Source organism: Elephantulus edwardii, unplaced genomic scaffold (assembly GCF_000299155.1).
Source record: "Elephantulus edwardii isolate Elephantulus edwardi_28Jun2011 unplaced genomic scaffold, EleEdw1.0 scaffold00016, whole genome shotgun sequence".
Taxonomy (NCBI): Eukaryota; Metazoa; Chordata; class Mammalia; order Macroscelidea; family Macroscelididae; genus Elephantulus; species Elephantulus edwardii.
Window position 1 is genome coordinate 13,433,123 of NW_006399766.1, and position 24,766 is coordinate 13,457,888.

Here is a 24,766-nt window from a genome sequence, read left to right on the forward strand (position 1 = left end):
AGGATCTTCCCCTCTAGTGCTGTCCCTCCCAAGCATGATGTCCCTCTCCAAGGACCTGTCTCTCCTGACAACATGTCCAAAGTATGTCAGACGAAGCCCCAGAATCCTTGACTCCAAGGAGCAGCCAGGTTTAACCCTCTGCAGGATGAATCTATTTGTTTTCCTAGCAGTCCATGATACCCTCAATATTCTTCTCCAGCATCACAGCTCAAAGGCATCAATTCTCCTTCTATCCTCCCTAGTCATTGTCCAACTCTCTGACACATAACAAGTGATTGCAAAGACCATGGCCTGTATCAGATGCACCTTAGTCTCTAGAGTGACACCATTGCTCTTCAGTACTTTGGAGAGGTCCCTAACAGCAGACTTTCCCATCACAATATGTCTTTTAATTTTCTGGCTGCTGGTGACAAGACTGTGGAGCTAAGCAAACTAAACCTATGAACAATCTCAATCTCTTCATCATCCATAGTGATGCTTCCAATTGGCCCAGTGGTGAGAATCTTTGTTTTCTTGATGTTGAGCTTCAATCCATATTGAAGGCTGAAGTCTTTGACCCTCTGCAGCAAGCGTTTCAGGTCCTCCTCAGTTTTAGCAATCAAGGTTGTGTCATCTGCATAACGCAGATTGTTGATGGATCTTCCACCAATCCAGACACCACACTTCTCCTCATAGAGCCCAGCCTCCCCTATAATTTGTTCTGCATACAGGTTGAAAAGGTATGGAGATAGGACACATTCTTGGTGTACATCCTTCCCAATTTTGAACCATGCAGTGTTTCCTTACTCTGTTCTGATGACTGCCTCTTGGTCCAAGAATAGATAAAATAAAATGTTTCTTAAAACAAATTAAAATGAAAATAGGACATATTAAAACCTCTGAGCTAAGGAAGTCCTCAGAGAGAGTTCATAGCAATAGCCAAACACATAAAAAAAGGAAGAAACAGATAAAATAAATGACCTAATTCAACACCTCTATCAAATAGTAAAGAACAACAAACTAATCCCATATCCTCTAGAAGAAAGTGAAGAATGACAAAATCTGAAATCAATGAGATAGAAAACAGGAAAATAATTGAAAACATCAACAAGACCAGGAGCTAATTCTTCAAAAGGGTCAATAAAATAGACAAACCGTTGGCAAACTTAATAAAAGAAAAGAAAGAAAAGGCACAAGTAACTTGAATAGGAAATAAAACAAAAAATTTTTTTAAAAAATTAAATAGGTGACATTCCAACAGGACCAGCTGAAATTAAAATGATAATAACAGAATATTATTAAAAGGAATAACTGGCATAATGTGGGTAGATGTGTCAGAAACAGTGAAATTGGCTCAGGATAGGGCAGGGTTCAGAGCTATTGTGTGTAGGGTCGCTATTAGTTGCAGTTCACTCGGATGGCATATAACAACAAGAGGAAATGGACAAAGTCTTAGAAACTCACATGCTATATAGACGGACAAGGCCAAACATAGGAGACTTGAACAGATGTAGCAAAAAAGAAGAAATTGAGTATAATTCACCACAAAAAGAGTCCTTGCCCAGATGGCTTCATGGCTGGATTCTACCAAACATTCAGAGATGAACTTCCACTAACTCTACTTATATTATTACAAAGAATAGAAAGAGAAGGAACCCTTCCAGAATCCTTCTATGATACAAGCATAACCCTAATACTAAAACCAGGCAAATATATTACAAAAAATAGAAACCTACAGACCAATATCTCTCATGAATATATATGAAAAATCTTTAACAAAATCCTAGCCAATAGAATCCAACAGTATGCAAAAAGGAATAATTCATCATGAACAAGTAGAATTCTTAAAAGGTATGTAAGGAAGGGAAGAGATGGAGATTGTTAACAACTTCAGCTTGCTCAGGTCCACAATCAACACTTTTGGCACTAACAGGAAACCAAAAGATGAATTGTATTGGGAAAATCTGCTGTCAGGAACTTTTCTAGAGTACTAAAGAGGAATGATGTCATTCTGGAGACTAAGGTGCTTCTGATCCAGGCCATGGCCTTTGCATCAGAGAGATGGGCAGTGACTATGGGTGACAGAAGAAGAATCAGTGTCTTTGAGTTGTGGTGCTGGAGAATATTGAATATACCATGGACTGCAAAGAGAACAAACAGGTCTGTCCTGGAGAGGGTAAAACCAAGTTGCTCCTTGGAGGCAAGGATTTTGAAGTTCTGTAACACTACTTTGGGCATGTTGCCAGGAGGGACCAATCCTTGGGGAAGGAATACTTGGAAGGGTGGAGGGACACGACAGGAGAGAGAGACCCTGGATAAAATTAATTGACACAGTAACTGGGGTAATAGGGGTAGGTGTTTTTGAGGCAGGTATGTGTTTGGAGGTGTTTTGAGATTGGCTCAATATAAGTCAGAGTTCAACACTATTGTGCATAGGGTCTCAGTTGACCAGATGGCACATAACAACAACAACAATGCAAGGATGGTTCCGTATAAGAATCAACGTAATTTATCACATTGTTGTTGTGTACTATCGAGTTGGAACCGACCCATACCTGACCTTGATTTGAACCTGCCAGAGGTGGCAGGTTTTCAGAGGCATTTTATCATATGGGAGGAGATTGGCTATCTTTCTCCTGTGGAGCAGGTGGCAGATTAGAATCGTGCCTTCAGGGTTGCAGCACAAATTCTTACAACTAACCCACCAGAGTTCCACTTAGGACTAGCCTACAATATAAATAAGCTAGCAAATTAGCCTACAGTATAAATAAGCTAGCAAATACAGCCCAAAGTAGACAACCAGGAGAGGATTAACACCTATGAATGGGACCTTCCAAAGGATAAGTCCCTGTGTGTACCAATGTTTCTGTAAATTTTTGTTAAAATCACAATTTAAAAAAAAATTCTAACAGGGTGAAAAGGAAACCATTTAACTGGGAACAAATATTTGCAATGTCATCTCAGACAAGTGTCTCATAATGAAAATTTATAGACTACTACCAGGCTTCCACAAGAAAAAGATTGATAACCCAATCAAAAAGTTGGCAAAAGATATGGAAAGACTTTTCACAGAAGAAGACATTCCGATGACCAATATATACATGAAGAAGTGTTCAAAATCACTGGCAATAAGATGGAGATGATAACAAGGAGATACCATCTCACCCCAGTAGCAGTGGCAAAGTATAATAGGACAGCGAGCAAAAAATATTGGAGAGGATGTGGCGAGATAGGAACTCTTATACATTGTTGGTGGGATTGTAAAATTGTACAACCACTCTGGAAAGTAGTTTGGCCTTTCCTCAAAAAGGTAGACATAGAAATTCCCTATGACCCACCTATTCCACTGCTAGGTGTATACCCTAAGGAAAACAGAACTGAGGCACAAGCAAAGATTTGTATACTGAGATTTATAGCAATGTTATTCACAGTAGCAAGAATATTGAAACAGACCAAATGTCCATCAACAAATGACTGGATTGGGACATTGTAGTACATTCACATGATGGAATACTATGCAGCACTCAGGAGCAATCATTTCGAAGAATACTATATAACACGAGAGAGGCTAGAGAGCATTATGCTGAGTGAACTAACTCAAGCCCATGAAGACAAATACTGAATAAGACCATTACTTTAAAAACAGAAGATAACTAGTATAACTAGTAATATGTGTGTGGATATACAAAGAGGAAAGAGGAGGGGGCAGGGAGTCTCAGGGTGGGGAGAAGGGCAAATCACAAGGTTGCAGAGTTTAGTAGGTAGAGAGAGGGGGTGAAGGTATTAGAAAAGATCCAGTAAGGGATCTGAAAAAAAAAAGGATAGTAATGAGCATAGAACAATGGTGATTTATTTTATAAACACAATCTATAAAGAATGATTATAAGAAACACAATGTGAATGGGAAAAATAAGCACCAAAAAAATAAAAACAAACAAAATTATTTGAGAGCTGTGTAATAAAGAAATCAAAAGGAGGCTCAAACAGACTATGAAGCAATTAGATTATTACAGTCGACTAGGTAAGAGATGGCAGTAAATTGGTGGTTGTAGAAAAGATGCAGAGAAGACATATTCAAACTAGTTTGAAAGAAAAAAATATCAACAGTTGTTAACATATTAGATAGAAAGAGTAAGAAAAAGTGATCGATCAAAGATAACTCTTTTGTGCTTGACTTGAGTAGCTACTGCCATTTAAAAGAGTGGCAAAGATTAAGATAGAGGCAAAATTAACTAAAACATACAAAATCCATTTGGAAGTGTTAAGCGTAAGATATTTGAGAAAATTCTGAGTAGAGAGTTCAAGAGGACAGTTAGATTTAAGAGTTTTTATCTCAGAGGAGAGAGTTAGCCTGGGATATAAACATAGGAGTCAAAAACTATAGGTAATATAACAAGTCACAAGAACTGGTAAAGTGTTCTAAAGAGAGATTACAGGAATATAAGAATGCCCTTTATTGAACTCTGAGAGCCTCTTTCATAGTGGCTGTACCATTTTACAATCCTACTAGCAATGCATTAGAACATTTATTACTTGCTGTCCTGTTAAACTTTGCTACTTCTACTGATTGAGGTGAGAGGATATCTTATTGTTTTAGTCTGCATCTTTCTGATTGCCAGTGATTTTGAACATTTCTTCACGTGTCTATTGGCCATATGAATGTCTTCATTTGTGAAGGTTCTTTTCATGTCTTTTGCCCATTTTGTGATTAGGTTATAATTTTCTTGTGGAGGCCCTATTGTATGCTGTACAATTTAATTATGAGACCTTTGTTAGAGATGCCATTGCCAAAGTTTTTTCCCCAGCTTATAGGCTTTCTTTTTACTCTACTGGAAAAAGGTTTTGATGTACACAGGGACTTAATTTTTAGGAGGTTCCATTTGCCGATTTTATCCTTTCCTGGTCGTGCATTTCTGGCTATATTTTGCATTTCCTAAAAAAGTTGTATCTAGAACTCCCATATGACTCAACTATTCTGCTGCTAGGAATCTACTCCAAGGAAATCACAGTATTATGATGAGTGAACTAATTCAGGCTCTTAAGGACAAATATTACATAAGACCACTATTATAAAAAATAAAGGGATTACTGATTAAGATGTGTATAAATGTTCAGAAAAGAGAGGGGAAGGGAGAAGGGGTGGATAAAGGAGAAGGAAGGATAGTGGAGGGTTAGTGTGTAGAGAAGGGAGGTAGAGGAATAGGGAAAATTAAATCGTGATTTGAAAAGATGAGGCAATAATAGGCATAGATGAGTAGGAATTCATGATATTAAATACAATGTGTGTATGAACATATAAATTCAATATATTAATGAAAGATGGTAGAAAACACAATGTATATGTGTGAAAATCAATATCTATGAGTGATTTTATGCAAACCAATAAAATATGAGAATGAAAAAAAAAGACAGAAGAGTCTTTTTGACTGTCTGGCAGAGGAAGGGAAGAAAACAGGAGTCTGAAAGGAGTCCTTAGCGAGGCAGGAGGAAATTGAAGAGGAAACAGAGTAACAAAACCCGTGTTTAACTAAGATCAAATCTGCTCTCACATACTTTTAATCAATGAACACAAAAGGCTAAGGTCAATTCAGGAATGAAATAAATAGCGAAGAGCATAATTCCTTTGAAAAGTTTTTTTAAATTCTACATAGTCAGCCATGTAAATTGTGTGTGTGTGTGTGTGTGTGTGTGTGTGTGTGTGTGTGTGTGTGTGTATTCTCCACAAATAGAAAATTCTGTTTTGGGGGAACTTTATGGGCATCCCATGCATTTGTCAATATGAGATGAATATAGATTTAATCTAATGGCAGTATCAGGAAAACACATTTTAGAATGATCAATTTAGAAACGTGCATTTCAGCCAGCTGCTGACAAATATGGAGTTACTGCAAAATAAATTTTACTCATGTCTTTACTTACACTTTACATCTGTGGGAGCACTAACATCAGTCAGGGTACCAAATGACTACAAAACTTTAAAATGAAAAAAAAGGAAAATGTTTTAAAAGGTCTTAGAGTGGAAACGAAACAAGATAGGGTATATTAGCTCTGTTGGTTTTCCTTCCTGTAGTGTAATGTTAAACTGTACTCTGAGGTGGTCATCAGTACCTCCTCAAATGCTACTTTAAACCCGGTCTGTCCTGTAGGGTAGGCAGCTGCCACAGATGGCTACTGAGTACTTGAAATATGGTTCAAAACTCACTGCTATTGAGTTGGAACTGACCCTCCAGTGGGTTTCCAAGGCTTTCAATAGCACAAAAGGAGACTTCTTATCACAGAGCCATTTGTGGGTCAGAACCTCTACAGAAGCGCTGCATTTTGGGTTAGCAGTGTAGCTCCCTTTGGACTAGGCCACCGGAGCTCCTTTGACATACTAATGTTTTTAATAAATTGTGTTAAGTAACAGATTATTAGGGGTTATTTCCCCTGCTCCTCTTTTGTTTCCATTCATGGAGTTGAAAGATGGCTGCTCCCAAATGCTTAGATGAAATGTACAACTCATCTTGGGAGTTTCACATCAAGATGGATGTTTTCCTAAAGATTTAAAAAAAATAATGCTCAAATGGCAAATGAAAGCTAAATCGCTGTTCCCATCAAACCCAATTATAAATCTGAGCTATATATTTATTTCTATTCTTAACCCCATCAGGTACAACAATTTCACTCATTATACACTCTGAAAAACATGCCTCAAAATTTATAAGAATTTACAAGAATTGATTGGGTTGTTTTGTTTTTTTTTTAATCTTGAGGAACAACTAATAAAACATTTTTTCAAAAGGAGCTGAACTTTATCAGTAAATATCTGAATCAGAAGCCTAAGAGAACACCTGTTCTCTAATCAATCAAAAAAGGATAGGATAGTCTTTCAATATATACTAACAAGTTTCTGTTAATTGCATGAGAGGAAACAGTGATGGTTGGGAAAAAAAATTATATGTCTTAAGAGTGTTTGGACCTAAACTATTCCACCTAAATATAAACACACATTCTCATTAAATTGACCATACCCCTTTAGTTGTTGCATTCTTTTGTTTTGTTTTGTTTTGAATAGTGAGGTGTTTGGATTCCCTGTTTTACCTTTTCCATTAACATACCATGCCTCCAGTGCAATAACCTCTCTTCACTGCCAGGGACTCCATCAGGTTCCGGAGGTGGCAAACCTTGATGGAAAGAAACAGCCCACAAGAATCCATACCACTGACCTTTTGGTAACACACTATGCAGTAGGCCACCAGAGCTCCTCTAACGTTCAATGGCACCTTTTATATTTGTTGCAGTTCAGAGTGTAACTCATAATTGCCAAAACTTTGGGAGTTCCATACTAAAAAAACACCAGCTTTTTAATTGTTTTCTTTTTTAAAAAAGTCATGTTTTAAAACAAAATCATTAATTCACTTTAAAGTACTATTGGAAGTAAAGAGGAAGACAGAATTGGCTCTTATTTTTGGTAATAAGCATAAGAGCTTCAGTGGAGCGGCAGAGTCTAAGAGAGATCAGAGAAATTGTATGTTAATTATGAAAACATGAGCATTGACCCCACCTTTTCAAATCTGGTGAATATAATTCAGCATGTAAGGGATATTAGTGATGCACAAATAAGTGAGGAGCTAATTTTGGAAGTAAAATCTTTTAGAAAGTGAGAGATCAGATGCAGAACACACGCGGAGGAGTTTCATCTTTATAACCATAGGAAGGCCAAGAAAAAGAAACGTAGACGCAGTTAAGTTGCAACATTTAAGAAGATGTTTTCTCAAGGATGTTTGAAGGGGAGCAGATATCAAGTAAGAGTGATAGTGAGGAATGCCATTTGAGAGATTTGAGGGCAAAAGAATAATAGTAAAAGAGATATACATGGAAGTGGGGAGACAATACAATAGGATTTCCAGGTTTACTAAGTGGTAATTGGACCTGTAAGTTCATGAATTAATGAAATGAAACCAGATTTCTTTTTCTTTCCTGTGTGACTTTCTTCATCAACCTTCTGGGGTATAGTGGACAGATAGTGGATTTCAAGTAGGCTTGGTGTTTGCCAAGTGAAAATTAGTAGATACAAAGAAGGGCAAAAGAGTTAGGGATATTTGCAGTAGAAAAAAATGTATAATGAAAAACTACAGGGAAAGTCTTAATTCTCTCCCACTTTTACCACATCACATTAAGCTAAAGCTAGAAAGGACTTTGAACGTATCATTTCATTTAAACTCTAGCTTTCATAATTGAAAAAGAGAATCCAAACAGTGAAAAAGTTTTTCTTAGTAACATAGGACGGATAAGTAACAGAGTAGAAAGTGATACTCAACCATCTCATTTTGCTGTTCTTACTTTCTCCATTGTGGCATTCTCTTATATATTTTTCTTTACTTTCTTTTCATCTTGCTTCTGTGGCTTAGTGGTCTAGTGAGTTAGCTGCCAACCCCAAATCAGGCAGCTTGATTCTTCCAAGTGCTCTGCAGGAGAAAGATGGGCAATTTCATACTGTGCAATTTACAGCCTGTAAAAAACCACTGAAGGGTCAGCTGTGAGTTATTTCCAACTCTACAGCATTGACTTTGACTTTTTTCCTGACTCTAATTTGAACAATAATCTTAATGTTTGTAAGTCTATAAGCTATAATGTCTATAAGTACTTAGAGTAAGACCTTACATTTAATAGTTTATGTCTTGAGGTCAATACCTTAAACCTTTCAGATCTATCATTAATTTTTTTAGTATTTTTTTAAATTTAATTTTTTTATTATTATTATTGTTATTAATAGACATTTACAGAGGTTTTGGTTTTCCATTCATTCATTGCTGCACTTTTCTCCCTGCTAAATTTAATTGTATTTTAAACAAAAGTTTACAGGAAAGTTAGATTTTCATTTATTCATTGTTGCTAATTTTTACCTGCCTCCCCCGCCCTTCCCCCTTCCCAGTTTACTTTTTCTTGCTTAAAAATATACATTCATTGTTGCAGAATTCTATCATAATTTTTAATCCTATATTGTATTTGAATTTTTTTTTTATTTTTCTCATCTAGTTTTGCAGATGAGAAAACTGAACATGCTGTTTACTACACTAGCATACTAGCATAACATAACAAAAAGTCTGCTTTAGGAAAAAGGGTTTGTAGGGTAACATGAACTTTTGTTTCAGAGCTATGTTCAACAAAGTTGTGCCTTCTTAGGAAAATGAGTAAAGGCATTCTAGACAGAAGAAACAATCTGAACAGGGGTCTAGGAGTCTGAAGATCATGTTGGCCATTGATTTTAGAATTAGCGTTGACGAAAAATAGTAGGTGACTGAGGACAGAATTAGCACATTGTGGGAGAAAGAAAAGACAGAAAAGTAGGTTAGGAAAATAAAGAAAGCAGAGAAATGGGGAGAATATAAAAGAGCACAATGATGCAGAATTCACAAGAGAACAAGGATTCTCGGAATTGCAGTTTCAAGTGCCCTTGGTACTGGTACTGTGGCCATGGGTACCAGTATGGTACCAGTACTGACGCAAGAACACCTCAGTTACAGTGTGATACAAAGGCAAGAAGGAGAAACAAATTAAGAAATAAATTATCATTCAAGAAGTTTATCGATGAAATAAAGCAGAAGAGAGGAAAGAATTTGAGATAAAAAAAGATGATTGAAGGGAAGACATTTTATTCTTGTTTTTGCTTTTTATTAAAGGTAAAACTGGACCAAATTTCTAGGCAAAATCTAGTGAAAAGAAAAGGGAGCAAAGAGGTTATCAGAGGAGTTTGGAAGGGATAAGATGAGGGGGGAAATAAAAAAGTGAATAGGTATGAATAGTAATTTTCCAGTTAATTACCTCATCTTTTTGGTTTTTCTTCTACTTGATTTGGAGACTTAAGCTATCCCTAGATGGTCCATGGTAGAGATGTTCACTTTGCTTCTCATGCTCTGTCTTCTTGCTCCATCTAGACATGTGGAGATCAACAAACTTGGAAAAGATCACACAGGTTGGTATAATAGGTAGCTGATTTGTTGGACCATTAATGGGCTGTTTGTCCAGGAGTAGATCCAGCTACAGCAAGCCAAAGAGATCACTGTAAGTTTTTTTTAAAGACTCAATGGTACCTTAGTAACCTCTCAAAACATTTCTTTATACACACTCAGTTATGCTTATCTCCTTATCCGCCATGGATCCCATAAAGCTTCAAAATGGAAGAATTAGGAGCATGTCACCTAAAGACATTTTAATTTTCAGGTACTTGTGGCTAAAGCCTTTTTAGCACTTGCAGTAACCAGATTTGTATCCAGAAAGAGCCTATTCTTGCTAATCCATCTATCTTTTAATCACTTTTACAACCCCTCTGCAAGTAGGGACCAGTAAATACAGTTTAAACAAGAAAACCAATTATCTCTAAGTTTGGCTCCCAGGGGAGTTTTGCTTTTTAATTGAGAGATCAATGTTAGCTTCTCATGACATCCTGAACTTCCATTCAGTGACTGCTGACTAATGGTGTGAAATTGAATATTGGAGTGTCTGACATGTCAAATAGGTCAGAGCCACGATCCATTCAGGCTAGACTCCAGAAGCTGCTGAAAGCTTCCAGCAACAGTTTGGCAAGTGAACAACAAGAAAGGGCCACAAGCTAGTGACAAAATATCTAGGTTCTCAACCTGGACCTCCCACTGTAAGCACATCTGTTACAAATATAAAATCCTCATTGTTTTCTAGTCTTTTGCACTTTAAACAATATTGTTGTTGTTATGTGCCATCGAGTCACCTGCGACTCATAGCAACCCTATGTACAACAGCCCTAAACCCTGCTCTATACTGTGCCAATCTCACTATCTCTGACACACCTACCCCCACTACCTCGGTCACTGAATTAATCCATCTCATATACGGTCTTCCTCTCTTGCGCTGTCCCTACATCCTCCCAAGCATAACGTTCCTCTCCAAGGACTGGTCCCACCTTATAACATGTCCAAAGTATGTCAAAAGAAGCTTCAGAATCCTTACCTCTAAGGAGCTGCCTGGCTTCACCCTCTCCAGGACAAACCTGTTTGTTATCCTTGCAGTCCATGGTACATTCAATACTCTTCTCCAACACCACAGCTCAAAGGCATCAATTCTCCTTCTATCCTCCCTAGTCATTGTTCAGCTCTCTGATGCATAGCAAGTGATTGCAAAGTCCATGGCCTGTATCAGGTGCACCTTAGTCTCCAGACAGACATCTTTGCACTTCAGCACTTTAGAGAGGTCTCTAACTGCAGACTTTCCCATCACAATATGTCTTTTAATTTCTTGACTGCTGGTGCCAAGAGTGTTGACTGTGGAGCCAAGCAAACTAAAGCTATGAACAAGTTCAACCTCCTCACCATCCATCCTGATGCTGACAATCAGCCCAGTGGTGAGAAGTTTTATTTTCTCGATATTGAGCCTCAATCCATACTGGAGACTTCAGTCCCTGACCTTCCACAGCAAGTGATTCAGGTCTTCCTCAGTTTCAGCAAGCAGAGTTGTGTCATTTGTATAACATAGATTGTTGATAGATCTTCCCCCAATCCTGAGGCCACATTTATCCTCATAGAGTCCAGGCTCCCGGATAATCTATGCTGCATAAAGATTGAAAAGGTATGGAGATAGGATACATCCCTGGCGTACACCCTTTCCAATTTTGAACCATGCAGTGTTTCCTTGCTTTGGTCTGATGGCTGCCCCTCATCCAAGTATAGGTTTCATATAAGCACAATCAAGTGTTCTGGGATTCCCATTAACCCAATAATCCCTACCACCCTCAAGTAGCAATGGTTTTTCATTTATAGAATTCTCATCTTCCAGTGCTGGAGCCTAGGGTTGAATTCTTGGTTGATGAACCTCATGCATAGTCATCATTCATCTGTCAGTGGAAGCTGGTGTGTGCTTTCAGTGGAATTTCCAGACTATGATAAACTAGGAAGAATGATGTAATCATTTACTTCCAATAAATCAATCAATGAATTACAATATTCTCTGGCTCCTGTAACCTGAAAAAGTGCCTTTGAAATCTTAATGTGTACACCATTAATTCTACACACCAAAAAATTATACTTGTATTAAGTATTTAAGGTTTATAATCATGAAATGCCATTAGCTGTTAGTTAAGTAACGTTGTTGTTGATGGCCTTCAAGTCGAGCACATGAACAAAAGAACTAAAACAACCATCGACATTTATAAAAGTTCATAGAATTTTCTGGAGGCATGCTATTTAGGAAGTGGATGCCACTCCTGCTACCAATAAATAACATTAGCTTTTTAAAATTATTGATAATATGTTGTTGTTATTCTCAGACTTAGCCACAGTTTGATAACATATGCTGTAGTTTATATTTTAGGTTTACATACCTGCCTGCAAATCAGGCAACATGAAGTAGAAATTCTATTTCTTTTTAAAGGCCATTTGGAAGCAGGAGTGGCATCCATTTCCTCAAGAACATGCCTCTGAAAACTCTATGACCTTTGGGAACTGATGATAGTCATAGAAAGGCTTTGGGTCTTTTTTTCATAAGGTTGCTATGAGTCATGCTCGACTCGACAGCAATCGACAGGAATTATCAACAACAACAACACGATCACATTAGTCCAGTTCACGAGATTGTGAGGATAGGACAAGACTGAGCATCTGTTCATTCTGTTGTTCATGGAGTTGTCCTGTGTCAGGGATAGACTCCACGGCAGCTAATAGAAACAATGGACCTTACCGGGTTGAACTCCAATGAAATGATGTGTGGGAAACACATTTACTAATTGAAAAGCCTCATTTACATGCTAATGTTATATTTGAGAACCACATTCATGTTGTTACTGATCATGAAAGTTGAAGATGGTTTTTCTTAAAGTTCAAAGAGGCCTAGACTTCTCAAACTAGAAGTAAAGCACTTTCTGGCAACATCATTAAACAGCCTGAAAACATCCAAATCCCCTTTCTCCAAAGCCTTCAGTAAACTTTATGTGAATTCCATATTCTAATTAAAAGCACAACTGTTATAGTTTTATTTTTGTAATCAAATTTAAAGTCCTCTTGCATCAGTTAAGAGCAGTTTTTAAAGCCACTTACTTTTTTTATCATATTTCATTCTGGGCAGACATGCTGCATCTGGCCTTCCTAGTAAGTTTCCACAGTGATAAGTACTTTCAGTGTTTTCCAGAATGCACAAGAACTGGATGGGAGATGTGGAGCACAGTGCAAACCTTAAGGTCTTGGATGCTAACCAAAAGATTGACTGTTTGAACCCAGTAAATTCTCCTGAAGAGAAAGTGTGGTTGTTTGCTCTGATGAAGACTTACAGCGTTGGAAACTCTAAGGGCAGCTTTACTCTGTCTTACTGCTGCATTAGGAGCTCGAATTGGCTCTCAGAGATGTGCTGGGTGAGGAAAGCCTCCATGTACAACCCACAGTGAGTCCTCTCTTCATTTCTTTGATAGCAGTGTGTGCCTCCTATAAAAGTGCTGCCATATTGTCTTCACCAGTTTCTCTCCATCTGATCTTACCTTGTCCTAATTCTTAATTCATTGACTGTACATTCTAATTCTACTCTCCCCATCCTCCTCTACCCTCGTTACTCTCTTATTTTCAAAGTAATGGTCTAATTCCGTATTTATCCTTTTGTGCCTGAGTTATTTTACTCAGCTTAATGTTACTCTAAACTTGTCCATGTTGTGTAGTATTTTACAAATGAATTATTTCTCAGTGCTGCATAGTATTCTATTGTATGTTGTTCAGAACCAACCCATAGCTGACCCTCCAGTGGGTTTTCAGAAGCAGTAAGTCACACAGGGGGAGATGCCCATCCTTCTCTCATGGAGCATCTAGTGGATTTGAACCACATGCCTTATGCCTTAAACACACAAATTCTGTTGTGTGAATGTACCACAATTTGTCTATACATGTTTGTTTATAAGCCTATGAAGTGTTTGCATTTTCTTGCTACTGTGAACTATTTTGTTATGAACATAGATCTCTGCATCTCAGTTCTGATTTCCTTGGCGTCTATTCCTAGCAGTGGAATAGCTAGGTAGTGTAAGATTTCTATACTTGACTTTTTAAATAATTTTTTTGTGATTTTAAAGAAAGTTCACAGAAAACTTGGATTTCCACCTATTCATTGTTACATATTTTCCTCCCTACCCACACCCCCTAGATCTTTTTTCTCTTAAAAAAATCATTCCTTTTTGCACAATTTCCTCCCCCTCCGCAGTCAACTTTGCTATGTACCTCTATTCTGGACTGTTGTCATACAAACAATACCTACCCATATATTCCTTTTAAATAGTTCTTTCCCTCATCTGTTCCAAAGTAGTGTTAATTATCTACCCCTTCTTTTCTTAGTTTTCCCCAACCCCCATTGTCAGTCCTGTTTTATAACAGTGGCATTATGCAGTATTTGTCCTTTCATGACTGAGCTCTTTCACTCAGCTTAATGTCCTCCAGGGTCACCCATTTTGTATAATACTTATGAGTTCTTTGTTTTTCAGTGCTGCATAATATTCCATTGTGTGAATATATCACAGTTTCTCTATCCATTCATCTGTTGATGGACACTTGGGTTGTTTCCAGTTCTTTGCTATTGTGAACAACACAGCAATAAACATGGGTGTGCGTATTTCTGTTTGAATGGAAGTTCTGGTTTCTTTAGGGTGTATTCCCAGTAGTGGAATTGCTGGGTCAAATGATATTTCTATTTCTAACTTTTTGAGAGAGTGCTATACTGCCTTCCGTAGTGGTTGTACCATTTTACATTCCCACCAACAGTGAATAAGAGTTCCAGTTTCTCCACAACCTCACCAGAATTTGTTGTTTGCTGCTCTGTTGAACTTTACTATTGTTACTGAGGTGAGATGATATCTCATAGCTGTTTTGATTTGCACCTCTCTCAGAGCTAGAGATTTTGAACATTTCTTCACATGTTTGTTTTGGCCATCAGAATATCTTGTTTAGAGAAGTGTTAAGAAAGAAATGTAACACATAAATATTGATACACAGGCATTGACAGCAAGACCAGAATATGATAATAATAATAATAATAAATTGGAATACAATAACCTGCATTATGCAGATGACACAACCTTGCTTGCTGAAAGTGAGGAGGACTTGAAGCACTTGTTACAGAAGATCAAGAAATGCAGTCTTCAATATGGATTGCATCTCAACGTCAAGAAAACAAAGATTCTTACTACTGGACCAATTGGCAAAATCATGGTAGATGGAGAAGAGATTGAAATTGTTAACAAATTCTTCTCCTTGCACCCACAATTAACAGCTTTGGTATTCGCAGTCAGGACATCAGGAGATGTATTGCATTGGGAAAGAGTTAGGGACCTCTCCAAATTATTGAGGAATAATGATGTCAGTTTGAGGACAAAGGTGTGTCTGATTCAGACCGTAGTTTTTCCAGATCACTTGTTATGCATCTGAGAACTGGACAGTGAATAGGGATGACAGAAGAAGAATTAATGCCTTGAGATGTGGTGTTGGAGAAAACCACTGAATATCCAACGGACTGCCAAAAGAACAAATAACTATATCTTGGAGAGGATGCAACCAGAATGCTATTTGGAGACCAGGATGCTGGAAAGGAAGACCCTTAACCAGGCAGATTGACATGGTGACTGGTGGAATGGGCTCTGGTGTATCAGGAAGTGTGAAGATGGCACAGGATAGCACGGAGTTCAGATATGCTTTTCATAGGGTTGCTATGAATTGTGCTAAACTCGACAGCACCTAACAATAACGACTAAAACAGGCATTGGCGAGTTAAGATGTATTGGCATGGGCTACTTTGAATCAGACAATCATATGATCTACTGTCCTGGAAATGAAAAAGGGAGGAAAAATGGAGTACCATTTCTAGATTGATCCTGAAGTATAATGTTGTGAGTGATGAGATAGTACTGTCCATACAAGGAAGACCTGTTAATATTGCTATCCTTAAAATATAGCCACAAACAACTAAAGTCAAAGAGGAGGGAATAAAAGGTTTCTGCCAACTTTTGCAGTCTGAAATTGATCGAACATGCAGTCAAGATTCATTAGTAATAATTGGTGGCTGACTGCTTTATTTTTTTAGTATTGATGGAAACTATGTTAGAGATAAAAAGGAAGAGATTCAAGGGGGGGGGTTAAGACTGATGAGGAAGTTATTAATTTAACCCAGAAGAGATAGTTGGCCATTAGAAAGCAAAAAAGAAATAAAGGCTTCAGGATATAGTAATACTAATGTCATTTTCATTAAGATAATCTTCAACTCTTATCATTAATCAACATTATCACATGTATATTTATGGAAACAATTCTTTTCTTGAGTGTTTTCTAACATAAAATTAGGTCATACTCTTAAAACTCATGTTTGTTGTGATTATTTGGTGTCAATTCACATTTTCTATAGAAATGACAGGGAGCTCTGATGGCCTAGTAGGAAGAAGCTGCACTGTGATGTCAAACATATGAGGCTCGAATTCACTATCTGCTGCACAAGAGAAGGATGGCCAATCCTCTGTGCAATTAACTGCCTCTGAAAATCTGCTAGAGGGTCAGCTATGAGTGGGTTCTGACTTGACACACAACAATGGAACAACAGTCCAAAATCCCTGGTTATCCTAGGGAAAAAATACACATAAGGCACCAAGTGCTTAAAAAGTGTAATGTCTGCAATGAAATATAGTTTTATTCAGTAACATTTATTTAATGGTTAAATGTATGAAACATGTGGATGAAGAAAGAAAAAAAATGTATGAGTATAATTTACAAAGTGAAACTCTCTGTACTATATTCTGTGGGAGATATAAAGATCTCTCAGATGTAGTTCTTGGCCTGGAGATAAATGTGAAAAATTCTTCCAACTGGACAGCTCATAAAGTGACACTTCCCCCCTAACTGCCAACTTGCTAGTCACTAAGGCTTAGCAGGAAGTCTGATGAAAAGAAAATCGAGTAAATGTTATCTATACCTCAATAGCCAAAGAATACTAATCCAGAGATCATAGAAGATATCAGGTCTTTGGTTTTATGTTCATGGATTTTTCAAAAATCAAACAAATAATACATAATTTGCACATGGTGAAAGTGAAAACAGAATAATGTAAGCTTTCGTCCCATGCAAAACCACTATTTTCTTTCTACAAATGTAACTCCAATAAATATTGTGGCTACTTCAAGAAAATGTTTATGTTTACACTGACATCTGTATACACTAGTACTTTTACCTATTTACATCAAAGTAATCACAATACACACTAATATTAGAGAATTTTTCATTTCATTTACACTGGAGAACTTTCTGAATTAGCATATACAGATCAATGCTGTTCATTTTTGTAAATTTTTGACATAGTTTCTAGCTTATAGTTGAGGCATTATTTATTTTAGCTTCAGAGCTTATATAATAATGAATAAAATAACAGAAAAAATATTTACACAGACAAAAATTTGGTCCCTGATCTCACTACTCTTTAAGTTGCAACCAATATTCTAAAGTTAATGTGGACACTCCATGTTTATGTTTCTGTATGTAAATGTATCCATAAAAAATAAATGGCAATATTTTATATGCTTAAAATTCCACAAAATTGGCTTATATTGTGTACATTTGGGAACTATCCTTTTCATTTCACATTTGCTTTTTTTCCCCACACCTATTCCTATTGATGTATGTAGTTCTCATTCACTTATGGTTGATTCACCTTGCTCTTTATTAAGCTAAATACTGTGCGTTTATTTTTCTTCTCTTATTTGTTTGCTTGCTAAGTCAAGGAACATATGATTAGGCATTATATGTAAGAGAACAGTCCAGAATAAGAGGTACATTGCAAAGAGAACTGAGGGAGGGGGAGAGGAGGGTAGGAGGGAGGAAATTGTGCCACAGTGAATGAATACGAAAAGAAAAGAAAGTGAACAGGGGGAGGGTGAAGGGAGGGAGAGGGAGGACAATGTATAACAATGAAAAAATGAAAATGTAACTTTTCTGTAAACTTTCATTAAAATCACAATTAAGATAAAAATTTTTATTTTTAAAAAAATCCCCAACAAACCAGTGTCCTTTAACAACTATGAATCAGTCTAGAACAGAGACTGAGAAACTCTTCCTGTGATAAGTAAGAGAATAAATATCCTAGGCTTTAGAATCTTTAAGATCTCTCTGGCAACTGTTCCACTCTGTCACTATAGTACGAAATTAACAAGAGAAATTAACAGTAAATTAACAAGAGAAAAAAGAATCGTACAATTGAAATTTTATTTATCACATCCTTATCTTAAGTTTGCATTGACTGCTGCATCTCTCTCCTGCAATAAAAGAAAGTTGTTGTTGTTGTTAGGTGTTGTCAAGTATGGTGCATAGCAACTCTATGAACAACAGGTCTGAACTCTGTCCTATCCTGTGTCTTCCTCATACTTTCTGGTACACTAGAGCCCACTGAAGCAGTCACTGTGTCAATCCACCTGATTGAGGGTCTTCCTCTCCTTTGCTGTCCCTCTGCCTTTCCAAACTGACAATTAGGTTCAAATAGAAAATCAGGCTTCAAATTTGGCCCGAGGACCAATTAAACATAGATGTTCAAATAGCAAATGCTGAGGAAGTTGTGAAAAGATTGGGACTCTTATTCCCTGCTGCTGGTGGTGGTGGTGTTGAGTGCCCTTGAGTCATAGTGACCTTTGAACAAAAGTCCTTGACACTTGCGTGAGTGACTTTCATCCTTTCTCCCGGTTTATAGGGTTTTTAGAGGGAAGCTATTTATGGAAGAGAATGCCACTCCTGCTTCCAAACACTGCTGGCAGAAGTATAAAATGGTACAACCACTATGGAAGGTAATTTGGTGCTTTCTCAAAAAGTTGAAAATAGAAATACCATTTGACCCAATAATTCTACTACTGGGGACATACCCTAAAGAAACAAGAGCTAACAAACAATTCTATACACAACCATGTTTATTACTGTATTATTCACAATAGCAAGGATGGAAGCAACCCAAGTGCCTATCAATAAATGAATGGATAGAAAAACTATGGTGTAGTCACACAATGAAATACTGTGCAGCACTGAAAAAATGTGAACTTGCAAAACATTATGCAACATGGGTGAACCTGGAAGACATTATGCTCAGTGAAATATCTCAGTCACAAAAGGTCAAATTCTGCATAACACCATTTTTAAAAAGCAGTACTAACATGGGGGGGTTGGAGGAAAACTAGGTAAAAAGGGGATGTATAATGAACTCTGCTCTGGAACAGATGAAGGAAAGAACTGTTTAAAAGGAATATATGATTAGGCATTATGTGTATGACAATAGTCCAAAGTAGGAGGTGTAGTGTAAAATGGATTGGGGCAGGGGGAGGGGAGAATGAGGGAGGAAATGGTGAAAAAAAGAAAATAAGAAAAAATAGGTATTAATAAATTGAAAACCTAAGATCTTTTAAAATTGAAAAAGATGGACATTGTGCTCATCGACTTTAGCCATTATAAACAATATCTTTGAACATTTTCCCAGTACTTAAGGTCCTAGGAATTTAATTTCTGGCTTAACTATATATACATATTTTTGATATTACAAAATGTTGCTAAATCATTCCCTAAAATGGGTGTATGAACTCACATTCCCATTAGCAGTGTATAATAGTTTCTGTGATTTTATATTCTTGCTGGCACTTTGTATTAACTGATGTTTTTATTTGGGGCTAAAACCACCAACAATAGTTAAAGAATATTATTGTTTACTAATGAAATTTTTATTTCTCTGACTGTGACTAAGGATAGGTATCATGCCATGTATTTGTTTTTACTCACTGTGCTTTTCTCTTTTATGATTGTCCAATGATATTTTACTCATTGTTCGATTAGAGTGTGTGCACCTCACTAAATAGAAATATCTGCATAGTCTATATTTGTCTATTACATATTTGCTACAAATATCTTCTACTGAAGGATCTTTGGTGGCCTAGTAGATAGCAAGTTGGACTGTTAATCTGAAGGTAGCACCCCTTGGGCAGTTTGAATTCACCAACGATTTCACAGGAGAAAGATGAGCAATCTCCCTCTTTTAGCCCACCCTGAAATACATCCCTTGTTGAGATTGTTGCAATGCATGTGATGCTTAATTACACACACACACACACCCCTTTTGGACAGTTCTTCCCCTCATTTGTTTTATTGCAGTGTTCATTATCTATCCTCTTTTCCCATTCTCTTCCCAACCTCCCCTTGTCTGTCTTATTTTATAAAAGTGCTGTTATGTGGTGTTGGGTTTTTTTGTGTGACTGAGATATTTCACTCAGCATAATTTCCTCTAGCCTCCCCCATGTTGTGTAATGTTTTACAAGATTATTGTTTTTTGTTTTTCAGTGCTGCATTATATTCCAATGTGTGAATGCAACATAGTTTTTCTATCCATTTGTTTGTTGGTGGTCAATTGAGTTACTTCCAACTCTTTGTGAATAATACAACAATAAACATGGGTGTGCATACAACTGTATGAGTTGTGGCTCTGGTTTCTTTAGGATATATTCTCTGTAGTGGAACTGTTGTGTCAAATGGTATTTCTATTTTCAACTTTTTTAGAAAGTTCCAGGTGATCTTTCATAGTGGTTGTACCATTTTACATGGCCACCAGCAGTAAATAAGAGTTCCAATCTTTCACAACCTCAGAATGATGACTTTTAAAAACTTGTACTTTCTAATTGTTCTTTGTGATACTATATAGAACCACTATTGATTTTTAAAGCCATCAAACTTCTCTATAATTTTGATAATTTGCCTGAAATTTCCCTTGTTTATGTAACCTATCATATAGAAGGAGAATTGATGCCTTTGAGCTGTGGTGCTGGAAAAGAGTATTGAGAATTCCATGGACTTCTAGGAAAACAAACAGATTTGTCCTGGAAAGGGTTAAACCGGGTGGTTCCTTGGAGGCAAGGATTCTGAGGCTCCGTCTAACATACTTTGGACATGTTGTGAGGAGAGACCCGTCCTTACAGAGGGACATCATACTTGGGAGGGTGGAGGGACAGCGCAGGAGAGGAAGGCCCTCTATGAGGTGGATTGATTCAGTGACTGGGATAATTGGGATGGGAGTGTCAGCGACAGTGCGATTGGCACAGGACAGAGCAGAGTTTAGGGCTGTTGTACATAGGGTCGCTATGAGTCGCAAGCGACTCGACAGCACATAACAGCAACAACAACAACATCACATAGTTCATGGATATAGGGTATTATCTTTGTGAATTACGTTTTGCCCATTGACCTATGTGTTCCCTGATACTACTGAGGCCTCTTGCCTTCAGGTCCAGCGATTCAGTGCCTGTGTCTAAGAAGCTTATACAACTTTGCCATGTATTTGCTCCATTAATTATGTACATACCTATAGTATTTTCAAATATTTATATAGAAATATAAACTCCCCTGTTATCATACGTATGTGGATGTACTTCCTAACCTTACAACCTCCCTCATTTATACAGCCCACATGTTGACCTATACAAATGCTCACAAATTAGTATCTCTCCAGTTTGAGTTGTTAAGAGTTTTGTTTATATTTAGCAACAGAGAAGTGGTGAATTTTAATATTTTTTCTTTATTTATTGCGATAAATACACTGTTTTTCCTTTAAACAAAGTAATGACTTCCAGTACTAAAATTTTTCAACGTTGGACTCTTCTTTAATTTCTAGAATCAATTCAACTTAGTAATAAGATATTTTTTTATACTTTTACTGAACTCAGTTTACTAGCATTTTATTTAGAATGTTTTACAATTTCTGATATTTTTACCTAATTTTTATATCATGCTGACCTTATAACATGAGTTGAGAATTTCTATTCCTCCTTGTTTTTTTGAATATTCTAAAAAGCAGAGATTACCTGTTCCTTTGACTTTTATCTTTGAGGGCAGAAAGGTGGGTTACAAATTAAATGCCTTCAGTGTTTTATCACTAGTTCATGTTTTGTTCTTGACTAAAATTGTAGTGATATTTTTCATAAAGTTTTTCATATTAATTGGCATAAGTATTTCACAGAATACTCTCATTATTTTAGAAAATATGACCTTTATCATTGATTAGTGTCCACATGGTCACTGCTAATAGTGTTTATATGGGAACTCTGGTGGTATAGTCAATACAGAGTTGCTCTGCTACCCAAGGGAGTGACATTTGCATCAATATGTGTAATAGTAACTTTTACCTATAAGAGAGTTAAAATGAAAATGTAATAAAGAATGCTAGTGTTTCATTTTCTCATCTGCAAAACTAGATGAGAAAAAGAAAAAATTTTCCCAAGTACAATATAGGATTAAAAATTATGATAGAATTGTGCACAATGGATGAATATTTTAAAAACCAAAAAAGTAAACTGGGAGAGGGGGAGGCAGGAAAGGAGGATAAAAATTTACAACAACGGATGAATTAAAATCTAACTTTTCTGTACACTTTTGTTAAAAATACAATTAAATAAAAAGATTATCTAAAAAATTAATGATAGATCTGAAAGGTTTGATTTAAGGTATTGAGCTCAAGACATGGAAATTATTAAATGGAAGGTAAGCCTTACTCTAAGTATTGATAGTCATTATAACGTAGAGATTATAAACATTAAGATTATTGCTCAAATTAGAGTCCAGGGGTGGAAAAAAGTAAAAAAAAAAAGTGTCAGAAGCCTCAACAGACAAAGATGGGGAAACCTCCTTCTGTGTGATTTACAGCCTTGCCAAACACACGCCGGAGGAACAATGGGACCTCCAACAATCCATTAAAGGTTCCAGTTCGATGACACTGAGTAAAAGAGTGTGGGAGAGGGTTTGCCTTTGTAAAAACAGATTTTGACTTTGTCACGAATATTGGCAATTTGATTACTTTTTTAGTTTTTTCCAGTTTTTACATTCACCTTTTTTTTTTCCATTTTCCTTACAGTTCTTTTTGTAACCACTTTTTCCGCCCCCAGACTGAGAGGTATTTTATTTTCCAAGGAATTTTGAGAAATGACCACAATTGTAGCACACCCAGAAGAAAAGAAAATCAAACTTAAAGCAAAATTGTTTTAAACAATCTCTGACAACTTCTTAAAATCCTAGATTTGCTTCTTTTGAGTCTAATTTACAAAAAAGATACAAGAACAGATAGCATACTACATTGGGAAATTGGGGTTAGCTTGCCCGGCAGCTTCAGTGTAACCACTTTGAATGCTCAGCTTATTAAGAGTCTTTCCTTTCCCATGAATAGTTTCCCACCTTTGGCTCTGTGTGATATATACATTATTTTTAATCATACTTGAAACATATATGAAACTAGAACACATGTGAAAAATGAAATAGCTTTGAGTAAACTACTAAGCATCTTAGTATATTTGTCTTCTCATCTGTAACAGGAAGATAAGAATTTCTGACTTGCAGAGCTGTAAAGGGGATTAAAGGTACAACCTGTTTAATATTCTAGCATAATATCTAAAATATAGTCAGTGGCCAAAATGTATCACCTCCCTTACCTCCTCTTCCCTTTTCTTCTTTTACTGCCTCCAACATCCTGCAACTCTGAGTATGCAGAAACTGAGAAATCGTGAAGCCTTTCGAAGAACATTCCAAAATGTTTCTTTTACATCTTTGTTCCTCAGACTGTAGATCATAGGGTTGAGCATGGGGATGACCACTGTATAGAATACAGAAACCAATCCATCTCTGCCCAGTGAGTACTTGGAGGATGGACGCAAATATATGAACACTGTGGTTCCATAGTACAGGCTGACGGCTGTCAGATGGGAAGCACAGGTGGAGAATGTCTTGTGCTTTCCCTGGGCTGAGGGAATTCTGATGATAGCAATGAAAACACATATGTAGGACACTAGAATAATTGCCAGAGACACAGATACATTAAAACCACCACAGGCAAAGAGGAGAAGCTGCAGGACACGTGTATCAGAGCAGGAGAGTTTTAAAAGTGGGAGGATATCACAGAAGTAGTGAGTTATGACATGAGAGCGACAGAAGGTGAGATGAAAGGTTGCGCTAGTGAGGAGCACCATTTCCACGAGGCCCACTACGTAACTGGCAACCACGAGTTGCAAGCAGAGCTTTGGGGACATGATGATATGATAGAGTAGGGGATTGCAGACTGCCACATAGCGATCATAAGCCATGGAAGCCAGGAGAAAGAACTCAGTGACACAAAAGATAACAAAGAAACCTGTTTGAGCCATGCAGCCAAAGAAAGAGATGGTTTGGTAGCCAGGGAAGAAGCCCATCAACATCTTTGGGACTGTGACTGAGGAATAACAGAAGTCAAGAAAAGACAAGTTGCTGAGGAAGAAATACATGGGGGTGTGGAGACGGGGGCTGACCACAATGAGGGTAAGAAGACCCAAGTTTCCCACTACTGTCATTGCATAAGTGATGAAAAAGAGGACAAACAGGATGGGTTGAAGCTGAAGGTCATCAGTGAGGCCCGTGAAGAAGAATTCACTCAGCATACTGGTATTGCCTGCTTCCATAGGGCCACTTCAGGTCTGCAAGAAGGACATGCATGGCAATTACTAGACAGGTGGAGATCTCTTTTAAACAGAGACCTGCAGGTGCTATTTGTGGCTGTTTAGGATGTGACATGTCATGCCCACTGCACCACTAGAGTCCCTTAAGTTCATGGAGGGAAAATGTTTTCCCCTACAAACAGGAGAGGATAAAATAGATGAATGGGCCCTTCTAAGTAAGAATCAAATCACTATGCACATCCAAAAACTTCTCCAACAGGGAAAAAGGGAAGCCATAGACTGGGGGGAAAAATTTGGTAATGACATGTCTGATAAGGGGCTTAGAATTTATAGTATACTCAA

At 37.2% G+C, this 24,766-nt stretch overlaps 1 protein-coding gene across 1 annotated transcript; it reads right to left on the minus strand.

The window, feature by feature from the left end:
• Window positions 1-23,449: 23,449 nt before the first annotated feature.
• LOC102851755 (olfactory receptor 1019-like) lies at window positions 23,450-24,427 on the minus strand. Its single transcript, XM_006881873.1, has one exon. The coding sequence runs from the start codon at window positions 24,425-24,427 to the stop codon at window positions 23,450-23,452; it is 978 nt and encodes a 325-aa protein (XP_006881935.1).
• Between the last annotated feature and the right edge of the window lie 339 nt (window positions 24,428-24,766).